This window comes from Macaca thibetana, chromosome 16 (assembly GCF_024542745.1).
Source record: "Macaca thibetana thibetana isolate TM-01 chromosome 16, ASM2454274v1, whole genome shotgun sequence".
Taxonomy (NCBI): domain Eukaryota; kingdom Metazoa; phylum Chordata; class Mammalia; order Primates; family Cercopithecidae; genus Macaca; species Macaca thibetana.
In genome coordinates, this window is record NC_065593.1 from 24,325,997 (window position 1) to 24,348,125 (window position 22,129).

General features: G+C 55.0%; 1 protein-coding gene across 1 annotated transcript; it reads left to right on the forward strand.

Moving 5' to 3' along the window:
• Positions 1 to 725: 725 nt before the first annotated feature.
• Positions 726 to 22,065, forward strand: ANKRD13B (ankyrin repeat domain 13B). Its single transcript, XM_050763316.1, has 15 exons — positions 726 to 1,330; positions 15,023 to 15,158; positions 15,267 to 15,391; positions 15,476 to 15,521; positions 16,134 to 16,277; positions 16,369 to 16,558; positions 16,638 to 16,704; positions 17,987 to 18,068; positions 18,882 to 18,946; positions 19,172 to 19,302; positions 19,412 to 19,569; positions 19,703 to 19,855; positions 19,957 to 20,120; positions 20,193 to 20,269; positions 20,665 to 22,065. The coding sequence occupies exons 1-15, from the start codon at positions 782 to 784 to the stop codon at positions 20,891 to 20,893; spliced, it is 2,316 nt and encodes a 771-aa protein (XP_050619273.1). The 5' UTR covers positions 726 to 781; the 3' UTR covers positions 20,894 to 22,065.
• The last annotated feature ends 64 nt before the right edge of the window (positions 22,066 to 22,129 follow it).

The following is a 22,129-nucleotide window of genomic DNA, read 5'->3' on the forward strand; positions in this document are numbered from 1 at the left end:
TACCACACCCTCTGCAGGGACCGTTCTGGAAGTACCTCTTCGCCCTGGGGTCATTCAGGAAGAAGACAGTCTCTGGAATCAGTCACTTCCCTTCCTGAGGGACCAGCTGGGTGGAGGAGCGAAGCTGCCACCTGCTGCTTTCTCTGTCCAACTTCACTCTGGTTCTTGCTGGGGACAGTGTGTCTGGGGGGAGGACCGTCTTTCCCGCCTTACTGGACATTCTGTTTCTAATGACATGTGTGGAAAGATGGAGTTTAATTTTCTAACAGGGCAGGGAAGACTCCTCAGAAATGTTCCAGGGGCCAGACCCCTGGCTGCGCCAATGACCCCTGGTACTGATGCCCCACATCTTTCTCAGGAGTTTCCCCTCATCAGTCACTGTCTTCTGGGAATCCGGATCCTTCTTCAAGGCCCCTGGGACCCAAGCTCAATTCTGAAGATTACACCTCCACCGTCTCCCAAACGCTCGAACTAGGCCCGTGCCCCTCCTTCCCCAGCAAAAGGCAAAATGCCAGCGGGGCAGGTGCACCCCAGCCCACCTGGCGTCAGGGCCCTGCCCGCGTCTGGGCCAGGCCTGACTCCCCGCCCATTCTCCCACGGGATCCGGGGACAGTGCGGACCCTCTCCGGCCACCTGCCACCCCCAGTTTCACGAGGCGGACTACAAGCCCCATGATGCCGCGGGGCTGAGCTGACAAGCTCTACCCGGGGCGCCCGGTCCCCTTCCTCTCTCCCCATCATCCCCGCATCCCTCGCCGGCCGCTCGGGCTGAGGGCCGGGCTATGCAGCTGCGGGGAGCAGGGGGCTGCGGGCGCGCGTCCCTGCGGCGGCGTCCCCGGGGCCCGCGCCCCGTGCGCCCCCGCGCCCGCTGCGGGCGCCTGCTCCCTCCGTCGAGCCGCGTCTTTGTGTGCGGGGGTGTGGGAGGCGAGCGCGAGTCCGCGCCGCGCTGCCGAGTGCCCGCTCCCTCCCAGGGCGGGTGGGGGCCTCTCCGCGCCACCCGCCGCCGCCGCCGCCGCCGCCTCGCGAGGACGCCCGTCGCCCGCGCCGCCCGCACCGCGCCGGGCGCGCCGCCCCCGCCCGCCGCCGCTCGCACATGCCCGAGCCGCAGCCCCGCGAGCAAGCAGCGCCGGCCCCCCGCCCCGCGGCCCCGGGCCCCGGCTCCGGCGCCGTCCCTCCTCCCCGGCCGGGCGCCGCGGCCCCGGCATGAGGAGCGGGCGATGATCCCCGCCAACGCCTCCGCCAGGAAGGGGCCCGAGGGCAAATACCCGCTGCACTACCTCGTGTGGTACAACCGCCACCGCGAGCTGGAGAAGGAGGTCCGCGCCGGCCAGGTAGGAGCGCCGTCGGGTCGCCGCGGGGACCCCACGACCAGGCACGCCCGTCCGGCCAGGGGAGGGGGTGCGGCGCGGGCTGTCCCGCCTCCCCGGCGAGTTTGCGGCGCGTCTTTGTTTGCGGCCGCGGCTTTTGTGCTTGTTGACCGGGAAAGGGTGATGGGAGCGGGCCCTGCCCACTCCCCTCTGACCGGGACGGGCGGGACCACACGTGTTTCGGACCCTCCTGGATGGGGGTAGGGGCCACTGTGCCCCTCCTCCGCCGGGGCAGTGAGGGCTGCAGGGAGGGGCTGCGGGCTGGGTCGGTGTTCCATGTGGTGGGAGAGTCCGCCCCAGCCAGTGGAGCAGCGACACCTCCCGAATGAGGGTGCGGAGGTGGGAAAGGCTTGCGTGGGGAGGGGGCCATAGGTCAAGGATGGGGAAGAGGCTGTGTCACATTCCCAGGCATCCCAGCCCCACCCAGCGCCCTCTCCCCAACGGTGAGCGCTTTCTCTTTTAGCTCTCAAACTGAGCAGATCCTTGGATCCCTCAGACCCCAGCCCCAGCTCAGGAACGGGGAGTGGAGAAAGACCCTCTTGGGAGGCCCCAAGGGCCTTGTCCAGGTGCTGAAAAGCGCTCTCCTGCCCTCTGGTGCTGGGGCCTGGCTTCTAGGCGCAGAGGAAGCTGGGGGGCCCTGGCTGCTGGAAGGACTTGAGGTTCTGCACACGAGGTGGGCTCCCTGGTTTCTGCTGGTCAGTAAGACCACGTGGGTCACCAGCTTTGGGCTGGGCAGTGGTCTCCAAGAAAACGGAAAAGGGGGATGTCTTCTGGCCATGCTTCAGGACAAAGGCAGGCACAGGTCACAGATTGCCACTTCTGCCCTTGGCACCCAGGCCACAGGTAGGCACTCATGGCAGAGATGCCCCCCCCTCCAGGGTGGGCAGCAGGAGCCAGAGCTGGGCCCAGGCCCCATGGGTTGCTGCAGGTTGAGAACCCCAGTTTCAGTCTGGGTCTGAGACCCTGGGACCATGGGCTGGGGGTGGTTAGCGCAGTTGCCCGCTGTGGGAATTTACCTTCTGAGGGCCACGTCTTGAGTCAGGAGAAGTTCAGTCTGAGGAGCTGTGCAATCGCCAAGGGAAGCATGGAGGTGGAGGGCAGGCCATCAGACTGAGCAGGCTGGAGATCAGGATGTGTCTCTGAAGTCCCACGCTAAACCAGCTCCGAGGCCTGTACGGCATCCAGCTCTGCATGGCAGTCCCTGTAAATATCCAAGTGACCTGTGCCTGCAAGCCTCTGGGCGGGTCTGGGTGACCACTTCCTGTTACCTGTGCTTACGCCAGCACTCTCCAAGTTTCTCCTTGGACTGAACTCCTCAGACTCTGTCTCTGTTTATTTATCATAAAGGCAGTGCTCTGCAGCCATGAGAGGCCTGTTAAAGAGAGTGGGTTACAGTGCCCCCGGGAAACAGATGAACAAACAGGGCACCAGCCCCTGCCCTCAAGGAGTCTCTGTTCTGGTGAAGCAAGTATGAACAGGGAATTCCAGATGATGTGCAGAGTGCTAAGACAAGGCCAGCCACCCTCTGCTGGCTCTTCTCTGCTTTCCTTTTCTGAAAGCAAAAGAAGACAAGCCTCATGTGGGAAGAACTTCCCAGGGGTCCAGGGATCACTAGGCAAAATGCTGAATCTCCAGAATGCCTCAGTCCCACTCCCTTGCCTGAGGGTGGGTGGTCCTTTCACTGCAGAGACTGGAGAGAGGCAGAATGCCCTGGTTGAAAAGACTTCTCCAGCAGGCCTCTCTGCTGATAGTCCTGAAGTGGGTGGCCATCTTGCTGGGGTGGGGGGCACTGGAGCCACTGCAGGTAGAGGTGTTGGGGGCTGCTCATGTGTTTCTCTCTCCCACCGCTCTGGCTGCCTCAGAAACAAGGTCCCAGGTTCACCCCTACCCCTGCCCCAGTGAGTTAATGTCTCCTTGAAATGGACACTGCCTGCCCTGGATGCAGGCCAGGGGGAATATAGGGCACTGGTGGAGGTTAACCCTTGTTCAACCACAGAGGAGCCAGGCCAGTCCTCTCCTTCCCTCGGGCGTGCCAAAAAGGGGAATGCCACTCCGTGTGGGTGGGAGAGTTCCCTGGTTGTCTCCCCCTTCGAGGACTGGCCCAGAGTGAGGCTTGTATCCAGATGTACGCTGCCTACTCCCCAGGGCACCAGGCTCTGTTTTCTGCAGGGGGACCTGGGGACAGCCACCTAACATCATGATAAAAGCACTGTGGAACCCTGGCATCCCAGCCGGGGTCCCTGGCCTCTCGTCCCCCTGGTACCAGCCGCCACGGAAACAGCTCGGCTTTCCTCAAGCACTCAGGAGCTGGCTTTCCCTGGTCTTGGCTTGGCATAGCTGCCTCTTCTTCACTCCAAGAAAGCCCCGCAGAGGCCCTCTGTGGGCAGGCTTGGCAGTGCAGCTGGCTGAGGAGGGGGTCAGCATGGCCACCTTCAGAGGAGGTTAATGGGCTTTACTCAGGCCCTAGTTGTTCTGCTGGAGGCTGGAAGCAGGGAGTGGTAGGCAGAGAGGAGGTGCCTGGTGAAGGGAAGGGGCACGCAGCAGTGCTGTGATGCCGGCGCGGTGCCCTGCTTGCCGCCATGCGTGTTCCCTGCCAGGTCAAGGGGGACAGGGTTGTAGGCCAGGGAATGTGCCAGCTCCCCCTTGCCTGGCATGGCCAGCTGGGCATGGCCCTGGTTCTGGAGTCACGAGATCTGGAGTCCCTGGGGTGGGAGCAGGGGAAGGGTTAGCCTGTGCAGCTCCCGTGGGAGGGACATGTGTAGGCTGGGCTTGGGGAGCAGGATTCTGCCCCTGGCAACCAGAACCCTGAAGTGGGCAGACTGTGGTCCCAGAGAAACACTTTCCTTCTCCCTGGGGCGTTCTCCACCATGGGCTTGCTTCCTGCTTTCCCTGTTCACTCTTCTGACCTAGAGGCAGGGGAGATGGGTTGTGGGGCCCGGGATGGGCGGGGAGCACCTCAGACCCCTCCCTTTGCCTACAGTGGGCAGTCCTGGATATGGGGCATCACCACAGTTGGTAAGCTAGGAAGCTCAGGAGAGGGAGCCGCAAACCCCAGAAACCAAAAATCAATGTGTTCTGGGATGAGGGGTAGGGGCTGCACGGGCAGGATGGGAGGGGTGACATGGAGGGAGAAGTCCAGGGTGCAGCCCCCACAGCCCATGGCCTCCTACGCAGCTTGAGGACACATCCTGCCTGCCTCCCCTTGAATGAGCTCAGGCAGACCTGCCCCGCCCCCCGCGTTGGGCAAGAGAGGTCAAGTAACGACCACACCAGACTCCTGCTTTCCTCCCGGTGGGCTGGGGAAGGGGCTAAGCAGGCATGGCCTTGAGCACAGGCTCTGCGTCCCTCACCTTCCTTGCAAGCACCATGTTTAGTCCATACATTAGGTGTATGCTTTTCATACTTCCCTTAACCAAAGGATTCTGCTCATGCTAAAGGAGTTTGGAAAGTACCCTGCTAGTGCACGTGGGTGTGAGGGGTGTTCCTGTGCAAATATGCTGGCAGCGCACACACTCGTTACACAGGAGTGGACTCCTGCAGGGCCAGAAGGCAGCTGGGCACGCGTGTGCTTGTACACTTAAGGGCACACGTGAGTACCTATGAGCGAATGGGTGTGTATTTGTATGGTACCTGTGTGTACTAGCGTGTGGTATGTGTGCCTGAGTGGAGGCCGGGGGGCTTTCTGCCCAGGGAGCCCCAGCTACGAAACTCCAAAGACCCCAGGTTTTGACACCAGCTGAGGCCTGCTGGGATAAGGAATCTCCATTCTCTTTGTGGGGAGGGCTGGGTGTTGGGTTTCATGGGAAACCTTTTCATTCCAGCAATTAAATAGCTAGAGGCCTCTGCTGAGGAGAAGCTGGAGGCCTCTGCTGAGGAGATTAATGAATTCTCCTACCTGGGTCCAGGGCAAGGTGCCACTTGCACTGCAGGTGGCACTCTGGGCTTGTGGGGAGAGCTGCTCTGGGGCTTGGCTGAGTGCCTGGGGTTCTGCATGGGGTACATGGGGTGCTGAGCCATCCAGGCCTCCCTGGGGAGGCGCGCTGGGGAGCACTCCTGAGGTGTGGGGTGGGGAGGGGCACCATGCCTGCAAGGGAGTGCCATCCTGTCTCTGGGGCCTGGAGCTGAGGCACCTGAGTGGGAGGGAGGCAGCATCTGGAGCCCTGAGGCGAGGCAGGGGCCCTGCCAGCTCCCTAGGGCCTTATTAGCTGCAGTGGCTGCGGCATGTGGGGCAGGGCTGGGAGGCCTGGATGGCTCAGCACAGCGCCATCGGGAGGCTCCGGACTTCCCCAGTCAGCTCGGGTCCTGTGGCCCTCTCCCACTCCCTCTGCAGGGCTCAAGACCCCACCCAGGTTGCAAGCCCGGGGGTCTAGCCCAACCAAGACAGGACAAGAGTAAACAGTGCTCCCCTTCTCTGTGGGGGGCCACAGCTCAGAGGCCAACGGGGGCCAGGCCCACTGGTTTTTTTGAGGCTTCCAGTATATTGAAAAATGAAGAAATGTCAGAACAAGGCTATAAAAATTATATAAATAATCTTAAATTATTTAAAATGTTTCATTTTTGACAAAGGAGTTCACGGTCATGCTTTAAAATATTTAACTGTTGATAGAAGATGCGTAATGAAAAGCGGTGCTCCTTGCTCCGCCTCTCCACCTCCCCAGAGGCGACCACTTCAAACACTCCTGTCCTTTACCTCCCTAATTATAAACAATATAGTTCCCTCCCCTCCCCTCCCCTCCTTTCGCCTCCCCTCCCCTCCCTTCCTCCCTCCCTTCTCTCTCTCTTTCTCTCTCTTTCTTTCTTCTTCTTTTTTCTTTTTTAATAAGACAGGTTCTCACTCTGTCACCCAGGCTGGAGTGCAGTAGTGTGATCATGGCTCAGTGCAGCTGCTGCCTCCCAGGCTCAGGTGATCCTCCCATCTCAGCCTCCCAAGGAGCTAGGACTACAGGTGCCACCATGCCAGGCTAATTTTTGTATTTTTTTGTAGAGATGGGGTCTTGCCGTGTTGCTCAGGCTGGTCTCGAACTCCTGAGCTCAAGTGATCTACCTACCTTGGCCTTCCAAAGTGCTGGGATTACAGGCCTGAGCCCCCCGTGCATAAACAATATACTTCTGCAATGATTTCTTGGTTAATTACCTTCCCCTCCTCGTGCCCCCTCAGCCTAGTACTCTATGCATTTGTCTAGCAAATATTTATGTGCCAAGTGCTGCCTGGGGAGTGGGGAACCAGCAGTGAACAAAGCAGACAGGGACCTGGCTGATGGGGCTTTGTTCGAGGTGCAGGAGGTGCTAAACAGGCACACTTGGTTGGGCAGTGGATAGAGCCATAGCAGCTGTCACCTCAGATGGGCTATCAGGGTGGGCTTTTCTAAGGAGGTGACATTTGAGCAGCAGCCTGAGTGAAGGGACAGAAAAAGCCTTGGGGCTCTCTGGAGGACCCTGGAGAATGTTCCAGGGAAGGTCGTTGGCGAAGGGTGGAGCAAATGAGTGCAAAGAGAAGTCTGGGGCCATTGGATTCCCTGCTAACTACGATGGGAAGCCACTGGAAGATTTTGAACTAAAGAGTGTCAGGACCTGAGTAACACTTCACAGGATGACTTTAGCTGCCATAGGTGAGGTGGACAATAGAGCTTGGGAACAAGGGGAGCAGCAAAAAGACAGTGAGGGGCTGCCAGTGAGAGATGGGGTGGCTACAGCCGCAAGGTGGTGGAAACTGGGAGGCTTCTAGGTCTGTTTCGAAGGCAGAGCCTACAAGTTTTCCTGATGGGTTAGATGTGGAGGGTGCGGGAAAAAGAGGAGATAAAGACAGTTTCAAAGTTGTTTTTTTTTTTTTTTTTTTCACCTGAAAATGAAGTAAATTCAGGTGATGTTTACTGTTTACGGGGCAGGTGCAGCTGTCCAGGAATGCAGAAAACAAGGAAAAGTTAAGAAAGTCACTTCCAGAATGAAGGCAAGAGAAAGGGCAGGAGACATCATGGAAAGCCAGGCTGTCCCATTTTGTTTCATGGATTCAATGATCTTTTTATATTTTCCTGAGGATGTAAATTACTGTTTTCCCCCGAAGAGTTTTCTTTTATTCCCTGCATCGAGAGAATTTCCTCTGGGTTCTTAGCATCTAATTTGTATGTTTTGGTTTGTTTCACATGGGAAGCTTTCATCAAGTGTCCAGTTTCTCCTGGCTGTTGGATCATATTTAAGAATGGGGCTGTGGAGTTCAGGGATGTGTGGGTGCTACTGTAAGGTGATCAGGTGGCAGGCTGGCCTGTTCATTGTAGGGTCACCAGATGTCTGTATTCTGAGGTCTTTGGGACAACTTCTTGCTTGGGTGGATAGGGTGGTGGTGGTGTGACCTGGCTGCCAGTAGTTCAGGACCCAGGCAGGGAAGGGGCTGCGGTTTCACGGGTCACTGGCTTTCAGCACCATACCTCATCCTCTGCTGTGACCAATACCCCTGAGTCCAGAGCATCTCATGCCCAATTTCTGCAGAGAATAAACCCCTGGTGTCCTGTGGTGAGGAAGGGGTTAATGAGGCTGGGAAGGGAACGAGGGGGCTCTGAATTGTAACCAGCCTCCCTGCACTCAGCTCTAGCCTCACCTCCCACTTCTGCCTTCCCCACTGCCTGCGGGTCCTACCTACACCTTTCAGGGGGGCCTGGGGGGTCATCTGGCTTGCTCTTTACACGGACGTTTCCCTCTGTGGCTGCTTTAGTTTCGGCTTCCTCTGCTCCCCTAAGTCAGTTGGTGAGGCCCTAGCCACTTTCCATGTTCTTAAGTGTGTTGAAGTTTCCCATCTGCTGACATCTCTTTATTCTTGTGGGTTTTAAATATTTTATTGACTTTTTTTTGTTTTGAGACAGGGTCTGGCTTTGTTGCCTAGGCTGGAGTGCAGTGCCATGATCTCTGCTCACTGCAACCTTCGGCTCCCTGGCTCGAGGGATCCTCCCACCTCAGCCTCCCAGTAGCTGGGACTATAGGCATGCACCACCACGCCTGGCTAATTTTAGCATTTTTTTGTAGAACGGAGTTTCACCACATTGCCCACGCTGGTTTCAAACTCCTGGGCTCAAGTGATCTGCCCACTTCGGCCTCCCAAAGATTACAGCATGAGCCACTGTGCCCAGCCTGACTTTTTTTTTTTTTTTTTTGAGACAGAGTCTCTCTCTGTTGCCCTGTCTGGAGTGCAGTGGTGCGATCTCTGCTCACTGCAACCTCCACCTCCCAGGTTCAAGCAATCCATGTGCCTCAGTATCCCTAGTAGCTGGGATTACAGGAATCCCCCACCACACCCAGCTAATTTTTGCATTTTTAGTAGAGATGGGGTTTCACCCTGTTGGCCAGGCTGGTATCAAACTCCTGACCTCTGCTGACCTGATCGCCTCGGCCTCCCAAAGTGCTGGGATTACAGGCGTGAGCCACTGTGCCTGTCTCCTGACATTCTTATACATTTAACATTTTTTGGCACTCTTCAATCCTTTGTACAGATTCAGGTTTCCATCTGGGATCATTTTCTTTCCACCTGAAGAACTCCCTTTAACATTTCCTGCACATCTGGCAATACATTCTTTTAGTATTTGTTTGTCTGCCAACATATTTATTTCTTCTTCAGTTTTGAAGAATATTTTCACTGGGTATAGAATTCTAGGTCAATACCAGTCAGACTGGATTAGAGGGAAAAAAAAATTCTAGGTTGAAAGTTTCTGTTTTTGTTCTTTCCCCCAGCACTTTAAAGATTTCATTATATTGTTTCTTGGCTTGCATAGTTTCTGATATGAAGAATGTAATATTTCCTGTATTTGTTCTTCCATACATAATAGACCTCATTTCTTTGAATGCTTTTAGGATTTTCTTTTTACCACTAGTTTTCAGCATTTGATTATGATGGACCTTGGTGTAGTTTACCTCGTGTTTGTCTTACTTGGGGTTCATTGAGTTTCTTGGTTCTGTGGCTTTATCTTGGTATTAGTTTCCACAACAAATTACTACAAACTAGGTGAGTTAAAACAACAAATATTTGGCCAGGTGAAGTGGCTCACATCTGTAATCCCAGCACTTTGGGAGGCCGAGGCGGGCGGCTCATGAGGTCAGGAGATCGAGACCATCCTGGCTAACACGGTGAAACCCCGTCTCTACTAAAAATACAAAAAATTAGCCAGGCGTGGTGGCGGGTGCCTGTAGTCCCAGCTACTGGGGAGGCTGAGGCAGGAGAATGGTGTGAACCCAGGAGGCGGAGCTTGCAGTGAGCCGAGATCACGCCACTGCACTCCAGCCTGGGTGACAGAGTGAGACTCCATCTAAAAAAAAATAAATAAATTCTCTCACAGTTCGGGAGACGTAAGTACAAATTTGAGATGTTGGCAGGGTGGCAGTCCCTCCAAAGGCTCTAGGGAAGAGTCCTGCCTTGTCTCTTTCAGATTCTGGTGACTAGGCCACAACCCTCTTGGCTTGTGGCTGCAGAACTCTAGTCTCTGCCTCCATCTTCACATGGCCTTCTCACCTCTCTGAGTGTTTTAGAAAGACACTTGTCATTGGATTTAGGGCCCCCGGGTGATCCAGGATTATCTCATCTTGAGATCCTTAATTATGTCTGCAAAGACCCTTTTTTCATATAAGGTCCCATTCATAGGCTCTGAGGGTCAGAATGTGATGTGGACATGTCTTAGGAGGGGCACCATTCTTCAACCCACCGTAGTAGTTTTTATTACATTTAGAAAAATTTTGGACATTCTTTCTTTCTTTTTTGTTTTATTTATTTATTTATTTATTTATTTATTTATTTATTTATTTTGAGATGGAGTCTCCCTCTGTCACCCAAGCTGGAGTGCAGTGGCACGATCTCGGCTCATTGCAACCTCCCCTTCCCAGGTTCAAGCGATTCTCCTGCCTCAGCCTCCAAGTAGCTGGGACTACAGGTGCCTACCATTACGCCTGGCTAATTTTTATATTTTCAGTAGAAACGGGGTTTCACCATATTGGCCAGGCTGGTGTTGAAGTGACCTTGTGATCCATCCACCTTGGCCTCCCAAAGTGCTGGGATTACAGGCATGAGCCACCATACCAGGTCTGTTTCTCTAAATTTGTCTTATTTGTCCTACTTCTTTATTCCATCCTTTGGGATTCCAATACATATATGTTAGAGTGCTTGATAATGTCTTACAGATTATGAGGCTCCATAGAGACAGCGTCTTGCTCTATTGCCCAGGCTGGAATGCAGTGGTGAGATCATAGCTCACTGCAGCCTCAAACTCCTGGTCTCAAGGGATCCTCCTGCCGCAGCCCCAGAGGAGCTGGGACTACAGCTGCTTGCCACCATGCTCAGCTAATTTAAAAGTGGGGTTTTTTTTCTGTAGAGACAGGGTCTCGCTATATTGCCCAGGCTGGTCTTAAACTCCTGAACTCAAGCCAACCTCCCGCCTTGGCCTCCAAAAGTGCTGGGACTATAGAAGCCCAGGCAACTTTATTTTTCAGTACTATTTTTCTTTCTCCTCTGTGCTTCAGTTTGGAAAGTTCTATTGCTGTCTTCAAATTCACTGATTTTTAAAATTGTGCAGTATCTAATCTGCTGTTATTTTCATTCAGTGAATTTTTCATTTCAGTTACTGTACTTGTCATCTTTAGATGGTCCACTGGCTTTTTTTTTATACCTCTCATTCCTCTCCTCATGAACATCTTTTTCATGTTTTTCTTTAAACTCTTGAGTATATTGAGCCGTCTATCATCTTTATCACTTCTGGGTCTTGTTTCTATGAAATTATTTTTCTCCTGATTATAGATTATATTTTCTTCTTCTTTTTTTTTTTTTTTTTTTGGAGATGGAGTCTCGCTCCGTCACCCAGGCTGGAGAGCAGCGGCACCATCTTGGCTCACTGCAAGCTTCACCTCCCAGGTTCACGCCATTCTCCTGCCTCAGCCTCCCGAGTAGCTGGGACTACAGGTGCCCACCACCACGCCCAGCTAATTTTTTGTATTTTTAGTAGAGACGGTGTTTTACCGTGTTAGCCAGGATGGTCTCGATCTCCTGACCTCATGATCCGCCTGCCTTGGCCTCCTGAAGTGCTGGGATTACAGGCATGAGCCACTGTGCCTGGCTGTGTCTAGTAATTTTTAACTGAATGTTGGACATTGTAAATATGATGTTAAGCATCTGGATTTGTTATTGTCCTTTAAAGAGTGTTGGGCTTTGTTCAGGCAGACTAGGTAAATTACTTGCAAATCAGCTTGACCTTTTTGAGGCTTTTTTTTTTTTTTTTTTTTTTTTTTTGAGACAGAGTCTTCCTCTGTCACCCAGGCTTGAGTGCAGTGGCCCAATCTCAGCTCATTGCAGCCTCAACCTCCTGGGCTTAAGGGATCCTCCTGCCTCAGTCACTGAGTAGCTGAGGCTACTGGCACATGCTACCACACCTGGCTAATTTTTTGTATTTTTTGTAGACACGGGGTTTTGCTGTGTTGCCCAGGTTGGTCTTGAACTCCTAGGCTCAAGTGATCTGCCTGCCTCAGCCTCCCAAAGTGCTGGGATTAGAGGCATGAGCCACCATGCCTGGCCTTCGATGCTAATTTTTCTTTTCTTTTTCTTTTTCTTTTTTTTTTTGAGATGAAATCTTGCTCTGTCACCAAGGCCAGAGTACAGTGGTGCAATCTCAGCTCACTGCAACCTCCGCCTCCTGGGTTCAAGTGATTCTCGTGCCTCTGCCTCCTGAGTAGCTGGGATTACAGGCACCCATCACCACACCTGGCTAATTTTTTGTATTTTTAGTAGAGATGGGGTTTCGCCATTTGGGCCAGGCTGGTCTTGAACTCCTGACCCCAGGTGAGCTGCCCGCCTCCGCCTCCCAAAGTGCTGGGATTACAGGCATGAGCCACTGCACCCAGCCTGAGGCTAATTTTTAACTTGTTAGGGTGGGTCTAGGTGAGCCTTTTCTCTAGGGATAGTTTAGCTCTACTACTAAGGCATAACCCTTCTGGGGTCTGATTAAATATACTTCTGCATTCTAGGAGGCTGGAGCTTGATTATCTCCCTGCCATTGGTGAGCTCTGAGAATTTACCATTTTATTGCTCCTTTTTGCATGGTATTACTGAGTTTCACTATACATATGTGTAGTTTAGTATCCAGCAAAACTGGAAGAGACCCCTGTGCGGATTTCTGGAATTTTTTGAGTAGTTTACTCCTTTCCAGAACTGTGCTCTGCTGCAACTTTTAGTACTTTGGCTTCCCTGAACTCCTGTCTCCATCTTCTCAACCCAGGAAGAGCACCATGCTCTGCTCGGGCTTCCCCTCCTTGAATTACAGTCTGGAATGTTCCTCCAGGCAGAAATCCAGGGATGTTACAGAGCTCAGCTTTTTCATTTTCCTTATTTCAAGGATCACAGTTCTGGATTTCTAAAAACTGTTATTTCTCTTTACATATATTTTCTATATAGAGTATGTGTGTGTGTGTGTGTGTGTGTGTGTGTGTGTGTGTGTGTGTGTATTTGAGACAGGGTCTCACTCTGTTACCCAGCCTGGAGTGCAGAGGTGTGATGATACCTCACTGCAGCCTCAACCTCCCAAGCTTAAGCGATCCTCCCACCGAGTAGCTCCGAGTAGCTGAAACTACAGGCACAGGCCATCATACCTGGCTAATTGATTTGTATTTTTTGTAGAGATGGGGTTTTGCCATGTTGCCCAGGCTGATCTCTAACTCCTGTGCTCAAGCAATCCTCCAACCTTTGCCTCCCAAAGTGCTGGGATTACAGGGGTGAGCCACTGTGTCCGGCCTTCATATATTTTGCAGCAATAATTTTCTGATTGTTTATGGTGGGAGAGTAATTTCATTTATTATGATAGAAGTTGAAGCCTTTTTATTGGCATTTTAATCAAGTTTTGAGGAGGAGAGGAGGGAGTTACATGCATGTGGTCAGTACACTGTTCTTTTTTTTGGAGATGGAGTTATGCTCTTGTCGCCCAGGCTGGAGTGCAATGGCATGATCTCGGCTCACTGCAACCTCCGCCTCCCGGGTTCAAGCGATTCTCCTGCCTCAGCCTCCTGAGTAGCTGGGATTACAGGCACCATGCCTGGCTAATTTTGTATTTTTAGTAGAGATGGGGTATCTCCATGTTGGTCAGGTTGGTCTCGAACTCCCGACCTCAGGTGATCCGCCCGCCTCAGCCTCCCAAAGTGCTGGGATTATAGACGTGAGCCACCGCGTCTGGCCTGTCAGTTCACTGTTCTTAACTAGAAGTCCTAGACTCTTGAAATATACTTAAGTACTTACGTTTAAGGCCGGGCGCGGTGGCTCATGCCTGTAATCTCAACACTTTGGGAGGCCAAGGCAGGCGAATCATTTGAGGTCAGGAGTTGGAGACCAGCCTTGGCAACATATCAAAACCCCATCTCTACTAAAAATACAAAAATTAACCTGGCATAGTGGCGCCCGCCTGTAATCCCAGCTACTAGGAAGGCTGAGGCATGAGAATCGCTTGAACCTGGGAGGTGGAAGTTGCAGTGAGCCAAGATCGCACCACTGTACTCTAGCCTGGGTGACACAGTGAGACTCTGTCTCAAAAAACAAACAAACAAAACTTATGTTTAACAAACATGCTTTCTAAGCCAGGTGCAGAAGCCTGTAATCCCAGCTGCTTGGGAGGCTGAAACACGAGGATTGCTCAAGCCTAAGAGTTTGAGACCGGCCTGGGCGACATAGTGAGACCCTGTCTCAATTTAAAAAAAAAAAAAAAGAAGATTTTGTCTGGGCTCTGTGGCTCACACCTGTAATCCCAGCACTTTGGGAGCCCGAGCCAGGTGGATCACCTGAGGTCAGGAGTTCAAGACTAGCCTGGCCAACATGGTGAAAACCCATCTCTACTAAAAATACAAAATATTAGCCAGACATGGTGGCGAATGTCTGTAATCCCAGCTACTCGGGAGGTTGAAGCAGGAGAATCGCTTGAACCCAGGAGACAGAGGTTGCAGTGAGCAGAGATCGCGCCATTGTACTCCAGCCTTGCCAACAGAGTGAGACTCCATCTCAAAACACACACACACACACACACACACACAACAAAGCTTTTATCACTTTTATCACACAACAAAAATCTCATGCAATGTAATCATGTTATTCACAAAACTATAGGATTTGTACAAATTTTAATGCATAGTGTCCCACATGCACATGACCTGGTTGTGAAATTGTATGAATACCGTGGACTTGTTATTTCATTCCTGTCTATTACTCTAACTGTTTGTTAAACCTCACTCGATAATGTCAGTGATCTAAATTGGTAGCCCTTCCTGAAGGTGGTTTGGGACCCCTAGGGTAGGTCTGGTCCCAGGTGAGCTCCTTGGCCAACAGCCTCTTTGCCACCCCACTTCAGTCCCAGGCTTATTCTTGGCAGGCAGGCCACTGGGCCTTGGAGGAGAGGACCCAACCAGGGGCCCTTGGTGGACAGGAAGGGAGGGAAGGCCCTCCCCCTTCCAGAGTTACTTTCTGTCCTGTCTTCTAAGCCCCTTTGCATCCACCTGATCCCAGCTCATAGTGTCTGTCTTTCCGTTGCCTTGTGAGGTTGGCGAGGCAGAGCAGCCCCAGCAGGGGGTGGGGGTTGCTGTCTGTTCCAGGGCTGTCGGGCTCCGGAGGGCTGTCTCCGAAGTGACTGGGGCTATATCTTCCACTCCCTCCTCCTCCAGGTGGACATCGAGCAGCTGGATCCCCGCGGCCGGACTCCCCTGCACCTGGCCACCACGCTGGGGCACCTTGAGTGTGCCCGTGTGCTCCTGGCGCACGGCGCAGACGTGGGCAGGGAGAATCGCAGCGGCTGGACAGGTGTGCAGCACTGCTCACCCCAGCCCCACAGCCAGGGCCTCCCCATCATCATAGACCTATGGTTGGCTGAAGGATCCTGCCCTGTGACCTTGCCTCCCCCTCCCCCAGTGCTCCAGGAGGCTGTGAGTACGCGGGATCTGGAGCTGGTGCAGCTGGTGCTGCGGTACCGGGACTACCAGCGGGTGGTGAAGCGGCTGGCGGGCATCCCCGTGCTCCTGGAGAAGCTGCGCAAGGTGAGGCCCAGCCTCTCAGCCTCCATGGGAGCCCTTGAGCCCTTCTCCAGTGCAGACTTAGCCTCTCTCCCCTTCGTCCTCCAGGCCCAGGACTTCTACGTGGAGATGAAATGGGAGTTCACTAGCTGGGGTAAGCGGGCTGCAGCAGGTCGCTTCTGGGCTCTCTCGCACTTTAGGTCCTGCACTTGCTCCCTTGCCTGGAATGTGTTCTCATAGCTCTTCCAGTGGCTCCCTCCATCCCTTAGCTCAGCTCAGGGCGACCGCCTCAGCTAGGCCTTTCCAGATTGCCCCAGATACTGTCTTGATTCCATTATTATTCCCTTCACTGTGTCATGATTTGCTTACGGTATTCATGACCTGCCGTTCCTTGCTAGAAGGTAAGCTCTGAGAGGGCAGGAGTCCTGTCTTTTTCACCGTTGTATTCCCAGTGGCTGGAACACTCAGTAGGTGTTTCATAAATATTTGTTGAAAGAATGGATGAAAGAGTGAGTGAATGAATTAATAAATGGTGGACACTAGGGACTTAGTGGTGACAGAAACACGCCCGTCCCGACCTCAGGTTGCTCTTCTGCGTGAGTATGGTCAACATTGGCCAGGGAGGGGGTTTCGGAGGAGAGGCCGCTCTCTCATCAGTCCCCTCCCCCATTCCTGGCCACACGGATCCCAAACCCCATGCCCTGAGCTGGCCCAGGCTGGGTAGGCCAGACTAGTCAAAGCCACCTCCAACCTCCACTTCCACCAGTGCCCCTGGTGTCCAAGATCTGCCCTAGTGACACCTACAAAGTGTGGAAGAGCGGCCAGAACCTGAGGGTAGACACCACGCTCCTGGGCTTTGACCACATGACCTGGCAGCGAGGGAACCGCAGCTTTGTCTTCAGGGGCCAAGGTCAGGCAGGCAGGAGGTGGGGCGGGGTGGGGACAATGGGAAGCAGCCCCAGGCCACCCCTGAACCCCCTGTGCTGTTCCGTGGCTGGCAGACACAAGCGCTGTGGTCATGGAAATTGACCACGACCGCCGGGTGGTGTACACAGAGACTCTGGCATTGGCTGGGCAGGACCGGGAGCTGCTACTGGCTGCTGCTCAGCCCACTGAGGAACAGGTGCTGAGCCGGCTCACCGCGCCTGTCGTCACCACGCAGCTTGACACCAAGAATATCTCCTTTGAGAGGTGGGTGGGCATGGCCTTGGTCAACCTTGAGCCAGCCCGGTGGGGTGCCTGCCTCAGCTGGACCACTCTGCTTCCCCAGGAACAAGACTGGCATTCTGGGCTGGCGCAGTGAAAAGACGGAGATGGTGAATGGGTATGAAGCTAAGGTGAGGCTGCAGCTCCCAGCTGCCAGCCCAGCTGCACTCTTGTCTGCAGCAAGCTGTGCAGGGGATTCTGGCCTCCCTTCCCCAGCCCTGGAGGTGCAGAAGCAATGCAGCGTGGTCAAGCACTTATATTTGGGTTCAAGGCACTGCTCTGGTATTTTATATGGATGTGTGGATGTATACACAGGGCATGTGCACATGCACACACACACTTAATCCTCACAACCCATTCTGGTAGGTGCTGTTCTATTAGTATTCCCATTTTATGCATGTTTATTGAGTCCTTTCCTTGGCATCCCATTTAGTCTTCACAACAATCCCAAGAAATAGGGATGATTGGTCCATTTTATGATGAGGAAATACAGGCTTAGAGTGGTTCTGTAACCTGTACAAGGTCACACAGCTGTTAAGTGGCAGAGCTGGGGTTCAGATCCTGGCTGGCCTGATCCTAGAGTCAGGCCTTTATCCCTAAAAATCTTCCTGGCCAGGCGTGGTGGCTCACGCCTGTAATCCCAGCGCTTTGGGAGGTCAAGGTGAGTGGATCACCTGAGGTCAGGAGTTTGAGACCAGCCTGGCTAACATGGTGAAAACCCGTGTCTACTAAAAATACAAAAATTAGCCGGGTGTGGTGGCATGTGCCTGTAGTCCCAGCTACACGGGAGGCTGAGGCAGGAGAATCACTTGAACCTGGGAGGCGGAGGTTGCAGTGAGCAGAGATCGCACCACAGCACTCCAGCCTGGGCAACAGAGAGAGACTCCATCTAAAAAAAACAAAAAAACAAAAAAAACCCCAAAAGGCTCTACCTGTTACTCTGGGACCCCTATGTTGCCCATGACATGAAAGCAGGACCTAACAAATGCCCTGGGTTTTGTGTGTGGTATCTCCTCTGAAAGCCTCCCCTGCTTCTGTAGGCTGGGAAGGCCTCTGTGCTACCCCCACCAGTGCATGGACCATGCTGTTGTAACTCCATTTTATTGTCTCCTTCTAGAGATTGTAAGTCTCAGGAGGGCAGGGATCATGTCTGGCTTGTTTACTGTATCACTGATGCCTACCTCAATGCCTGGCACAGAAAGGCTTCTCAAAAAATGTTTGTTGAATGAATAAGTGAATGAATGAATGAATGAATGAATGAATGAAAAAATGACCTCATATATTTACTTATCCAAAAGCCTGGAGCAGTCTCTCCAGGACCCTTTGCTACAGGGAGTGATCCCAATGCCCTTGAGGGTAAGACACAGGGTAAGACCAGAACTGCCTATGAGCCCTTTCTTTATCTGTCCCCAGGTGTATGGAGCATCCAACGTGGAGCTCATCACCCGGACACGGACAGAGCATCTTTCAGAACAGCACAAGGGCAAGGTCAAAGGTAATGAGGCAGAGGTGGATGGGGAGAGGTATTGCAGGATTGCGGGAACCAGCTCCCACTTCAATGCTTCCATCAGTATTCCCACAGGCATCCTAGCAAGAGCCTGGATGCTTTATTCAGGCCAATAGATTTTAATTCAGGTGCCAAGCCCTAATGATGGATAGTGGCTTCCTAGAGTACTAAGAAGATTCTAAGGACTCATCTGGGTTCAGTGGAGAGGCATGCTGCAAGTGATTACTAATGTCGGTGTTGAATTTGGGAGGGGAGAGAAATGCCATGTATGCCATTTATTGGCCATTCTAGTCCAGTGGGACATATCCTAGTTAGAAAGTCAGGGGACCTTGCCATAGATTCTGTATGCCCACTGATGCCACACCTGATTCTGTGGGTACCAGATACTGTGTCCGAAGTGAAAAGGCATAATTTCTACCTCACAGGGGAACAACATGAAGTCATACCTATGAAAGTGCCTGAAGCAGAGCACACACACGCACATGCACACCCTACAATGCCTACTGGGGAAGGCGTTTTACTGTCCAGGGTCACCAAGCTGGAGAGGAGCACTTTTGGAAGTTGCTTCTAAGCCCTGGGCCTACTTTTTACTGTTTTAAGCTGTGCTCACAGAGGCCCTGGCCCCTGGCCCTTGGAGCCCTCAGTCCTCTTCAGGTGAAGGTGCCTGAGTATGTGGTTGGGTGAGCAGGCCCCACCCCAGGAAGCAGCCTCTTTCCTAGGTCTTGGGTGCTGTCACCTCTGATGAGGTGCCCAGGTGTGTGTGGAGCTACAGTGTCCTCTGAGATGCCACATTTCTTGTAGGCTGTAAGACGCCTTTGCAGTCCTTCCTGGGAATCGCTGAGCAGCACGGGGGCCCCCAAAATGGGGTGAGTGTGTGTAGGGGTACCCATAAGTGGAGGGGTGTGGATGTGGCTCAGGAGGCGGCTTGGGAGGCTTAGCATGGCCCATGTGGACCTCCTTTCCACAATGCCCAAGGCCATGTCCGTGCCACACTGGCAGAGGGGACAGCTTGGGGGCCCTGTGATGGCAAATGAGCTGGCCTGGCATCAGGAACTGAGGGGAGCTCCTGGGCCCCTCCCCATGTGGTACAGACCCTGATTACTCAGACTCTGAGCCAAGCCAACCCCACTGCCATCACTGCAGAAGAATACTTCAACCCCAACTTTGAGCTGGGCAACCGTGATATGGGCCGCCCCATGGAACTGACCACCAAGACACAGAAGTGAGGCCCCTGCCGGTGCTGGGAGGGTGGGGGGCTGGGGCTCCAGGAGATGCTGGGAGGCCATGGCTTCCTGCAGTGTCCCTCACCCCTTGGGATCTGGTGGGGGCAGGTTCAAGGCCAAGCTGTGGCTGTGTGAGGAGCATCCCCTGTCCCTGTGTGAGCAGGTGGCCCCCATCATTGATCTCATGGCCGTCAGCAATGCGCTTTTTGCCAAGCTCCGGGACTTCATCACCCTGCGCCTGCCTCCTGGCTTCCCGGTCAAGATTGGTAAGACTGCACCGCCATTTCTCCTGAGCCCGCGGCAGGCGGGCCAGGGTTTAGAGGAGGTTGGGGCGGGGCGGGGCTGAGGCTGAGGTGTGAGGGGTTGGGTGGTGGTGCCTGATGGTTTCCTCATCCTCAGAAATCCCCATCTTCCACATCCTCAACGCACGCATCACCTTCGGGAACCTCAACGGCTGTGACGAGCCGGTGCCATCGGTGCGAGGCAGCCCCAGCAGCGAGACGCCTTCCCCAGGCAGCGACTCCTCCAGCGTCAGCAGCTCCAGCTCCACGAGTGAGGCCCCCTCCCCGCGAGAACGCCTGCCCCTCGGCTCTCCCCGGGGTGGGTGGGAGGGGCGCGCCCGGCCGTGCCTGACCCAGCCCCCGCGCCCCCAGCCTCCTGCCGCGGCTGCGAGATCTCCCCGGCGTTGTTCGAGGCCCCGCGCGGCTACAGCGTGATGGGCGGCCAGCGGGAGGCGGCGACCCGCGACGACGATGACGACCTGCTGCAATTCGCCATCCAGCAGAGCCTGCTTGAGGCGGGCAGTGAGTATGACCAGGTGCGTCTCCGCAGGCGCGCGGGTCCACGGGACTGCGGCGCCGCCACGGCTAACGCCCATGCCTTCCCGCAGGTCACCATCTGGGAGGCGCTAACCAACAGCAAGCCTGGCACCCACCCCATGTCCTACGAGGGTCGCCGACAGGACAGGTCAGTGCCCGCTGGGCCGGAGAGAATCCTCCGGAGAGGATCCTGTCTCCCCTAAGCCAGGACACAGCCCGGAGAACCCGCGGGGCCCTCGGCAGGGACCCTTCTGGTATCGGGATGGCTTCTGCCACCACTCTTTCCTGGCTCCAAGGCGGCAGTCAGGGGGCAGGGATCGAGGCCTCACCGCGGCGTTCAGACTCTCCCCAGGCATTGACGGGGAGAACTTGGTAGGGGCTGGGCTCCCCCACGACCAGGTGGGGGCCAGGACGCCGTGGGACTGACGGCCTCCACTAGAGGGTGGTGGCCCTGGGCCGCCCCGGAGCCTCCACGCCGTGTCCTGGCCCGGGCCGGTGGGTGGGTGCGCCCGGGAGCCCGCGACATTCCTTCCCCACCCCCAGGAGCGCCCCGCCCACGCCGCAGCGCCAGCCTGCGCCCCCGGCGTCAGTGCCCAGCCCTCGGCCCAGCTCAGGGCCAGGTTCCAGCGGCCACGTGTTCCGGAGCTACGACGAGCAGCTGCGGCTGGCGATGGAGCTGTCGGCGCAGGAGCAGGAGGAGCGGCGGCGGCGCGCGCGCCAGGAGGAGGAGGAGCTGGAGCGCATCCTTAGGCTCTCACTGACCGAGCAGTAGCGCCCCCTGCCGGGACCCTCGCCTGCGCCATGCGCGCCACGCCCAGGGCCAGGAGCCAGACAAGCCTAGGCCTGCGCGCCTGCAGAGCGGCGGCTGGAGACTGGAGCCACTGCCTCGCCGGTGCAGCAGCGCAGCAGGCACGATTCGGGAGGGATTCGGCATGGCCGCGGGGTACCTTCCCAGGCCAGGGCCCTGGAGGCAGCTGGCACGGCCTGGTTCCCCTGCTTTGCTGTATGCTGATTCCCCAACCCGCTCCCCTGGGCTCAGATCTGTCCTGGGGCGGAGCCAGGCGGTCCTGAGGGCGAGATGAATCCTTAGAGGAGCGCTGTCCCCATCCCTTGCTCCTTGTGGCCGGTCCGCATTTCTGTTCACTAATCCTACTCCAGGACACTGCCCCTGAAGCCTTTGCATCTCTGCTCTTCACTCCTGGGGGGCAGCTGAGCTCCTCGCGTGCTGTGTCGCTGCTTTGTCCCAGACACAAACCAGCACGTCTAGGGCCCAGCCCCTCCCCAACCCCGGCATTTCAGCGTCAAGTGCACTTACCGGGGTACCCGGCTCCCCCAGCCCCCACACCCGTCCTGGGTCTCAGGGTGGTTCCAGCTTCTCCTTGGGCAGCCAGAAGTTGGAGTCCCATCCCCCAAGGCACATTTTTTTTTTTTTTTTTGGGTGATCAGGGAGTGTGTCCAAGGTAGCCCCCTGGCCTGGGCAAGCCTTGACTCCCTCATGGTGCCTCAGAGAGTGGGGAGCATATTGGGCTGGGTAAGCACTAGACCCGAGTAGACTGGACACAAAGGGCTCGCCCAGGGCCCTGGCACCACCCCCACCCCTTCCCACCAGCTGCTGCTAGCCTCTGTGGTTGTACATCCCACTTGCCCCCACACGGAGACTGACTCTAAAACCCTTCATCCAATGGTGCTAACACCCGGCTCTCCCCTGCCCCACCTCACCCACCCAGAGAAGCACAGACCCCGCTAGGGGCAGGGGCCCACCGCACACCCTTGTCCCGGGCCTGTCTGGGACTGGCCTTCACGGCTCAGCCCCTGAGGCTCAGAGGGGACACAAAAAGGGACGGAAGAAAAGAACAAAGAGAAACTGTTCCTCTCACCCCCTTCCCTGATGCCAGGGGCACCAGACTGATTCTGAGGCACAAATAAAAGAGGCTTCAAACCGGAGGCTTTTGCTACCTGACTTTACTGGGGGGAACACCTACGGTGTGGGTTGGGGTCCTTCTGAACC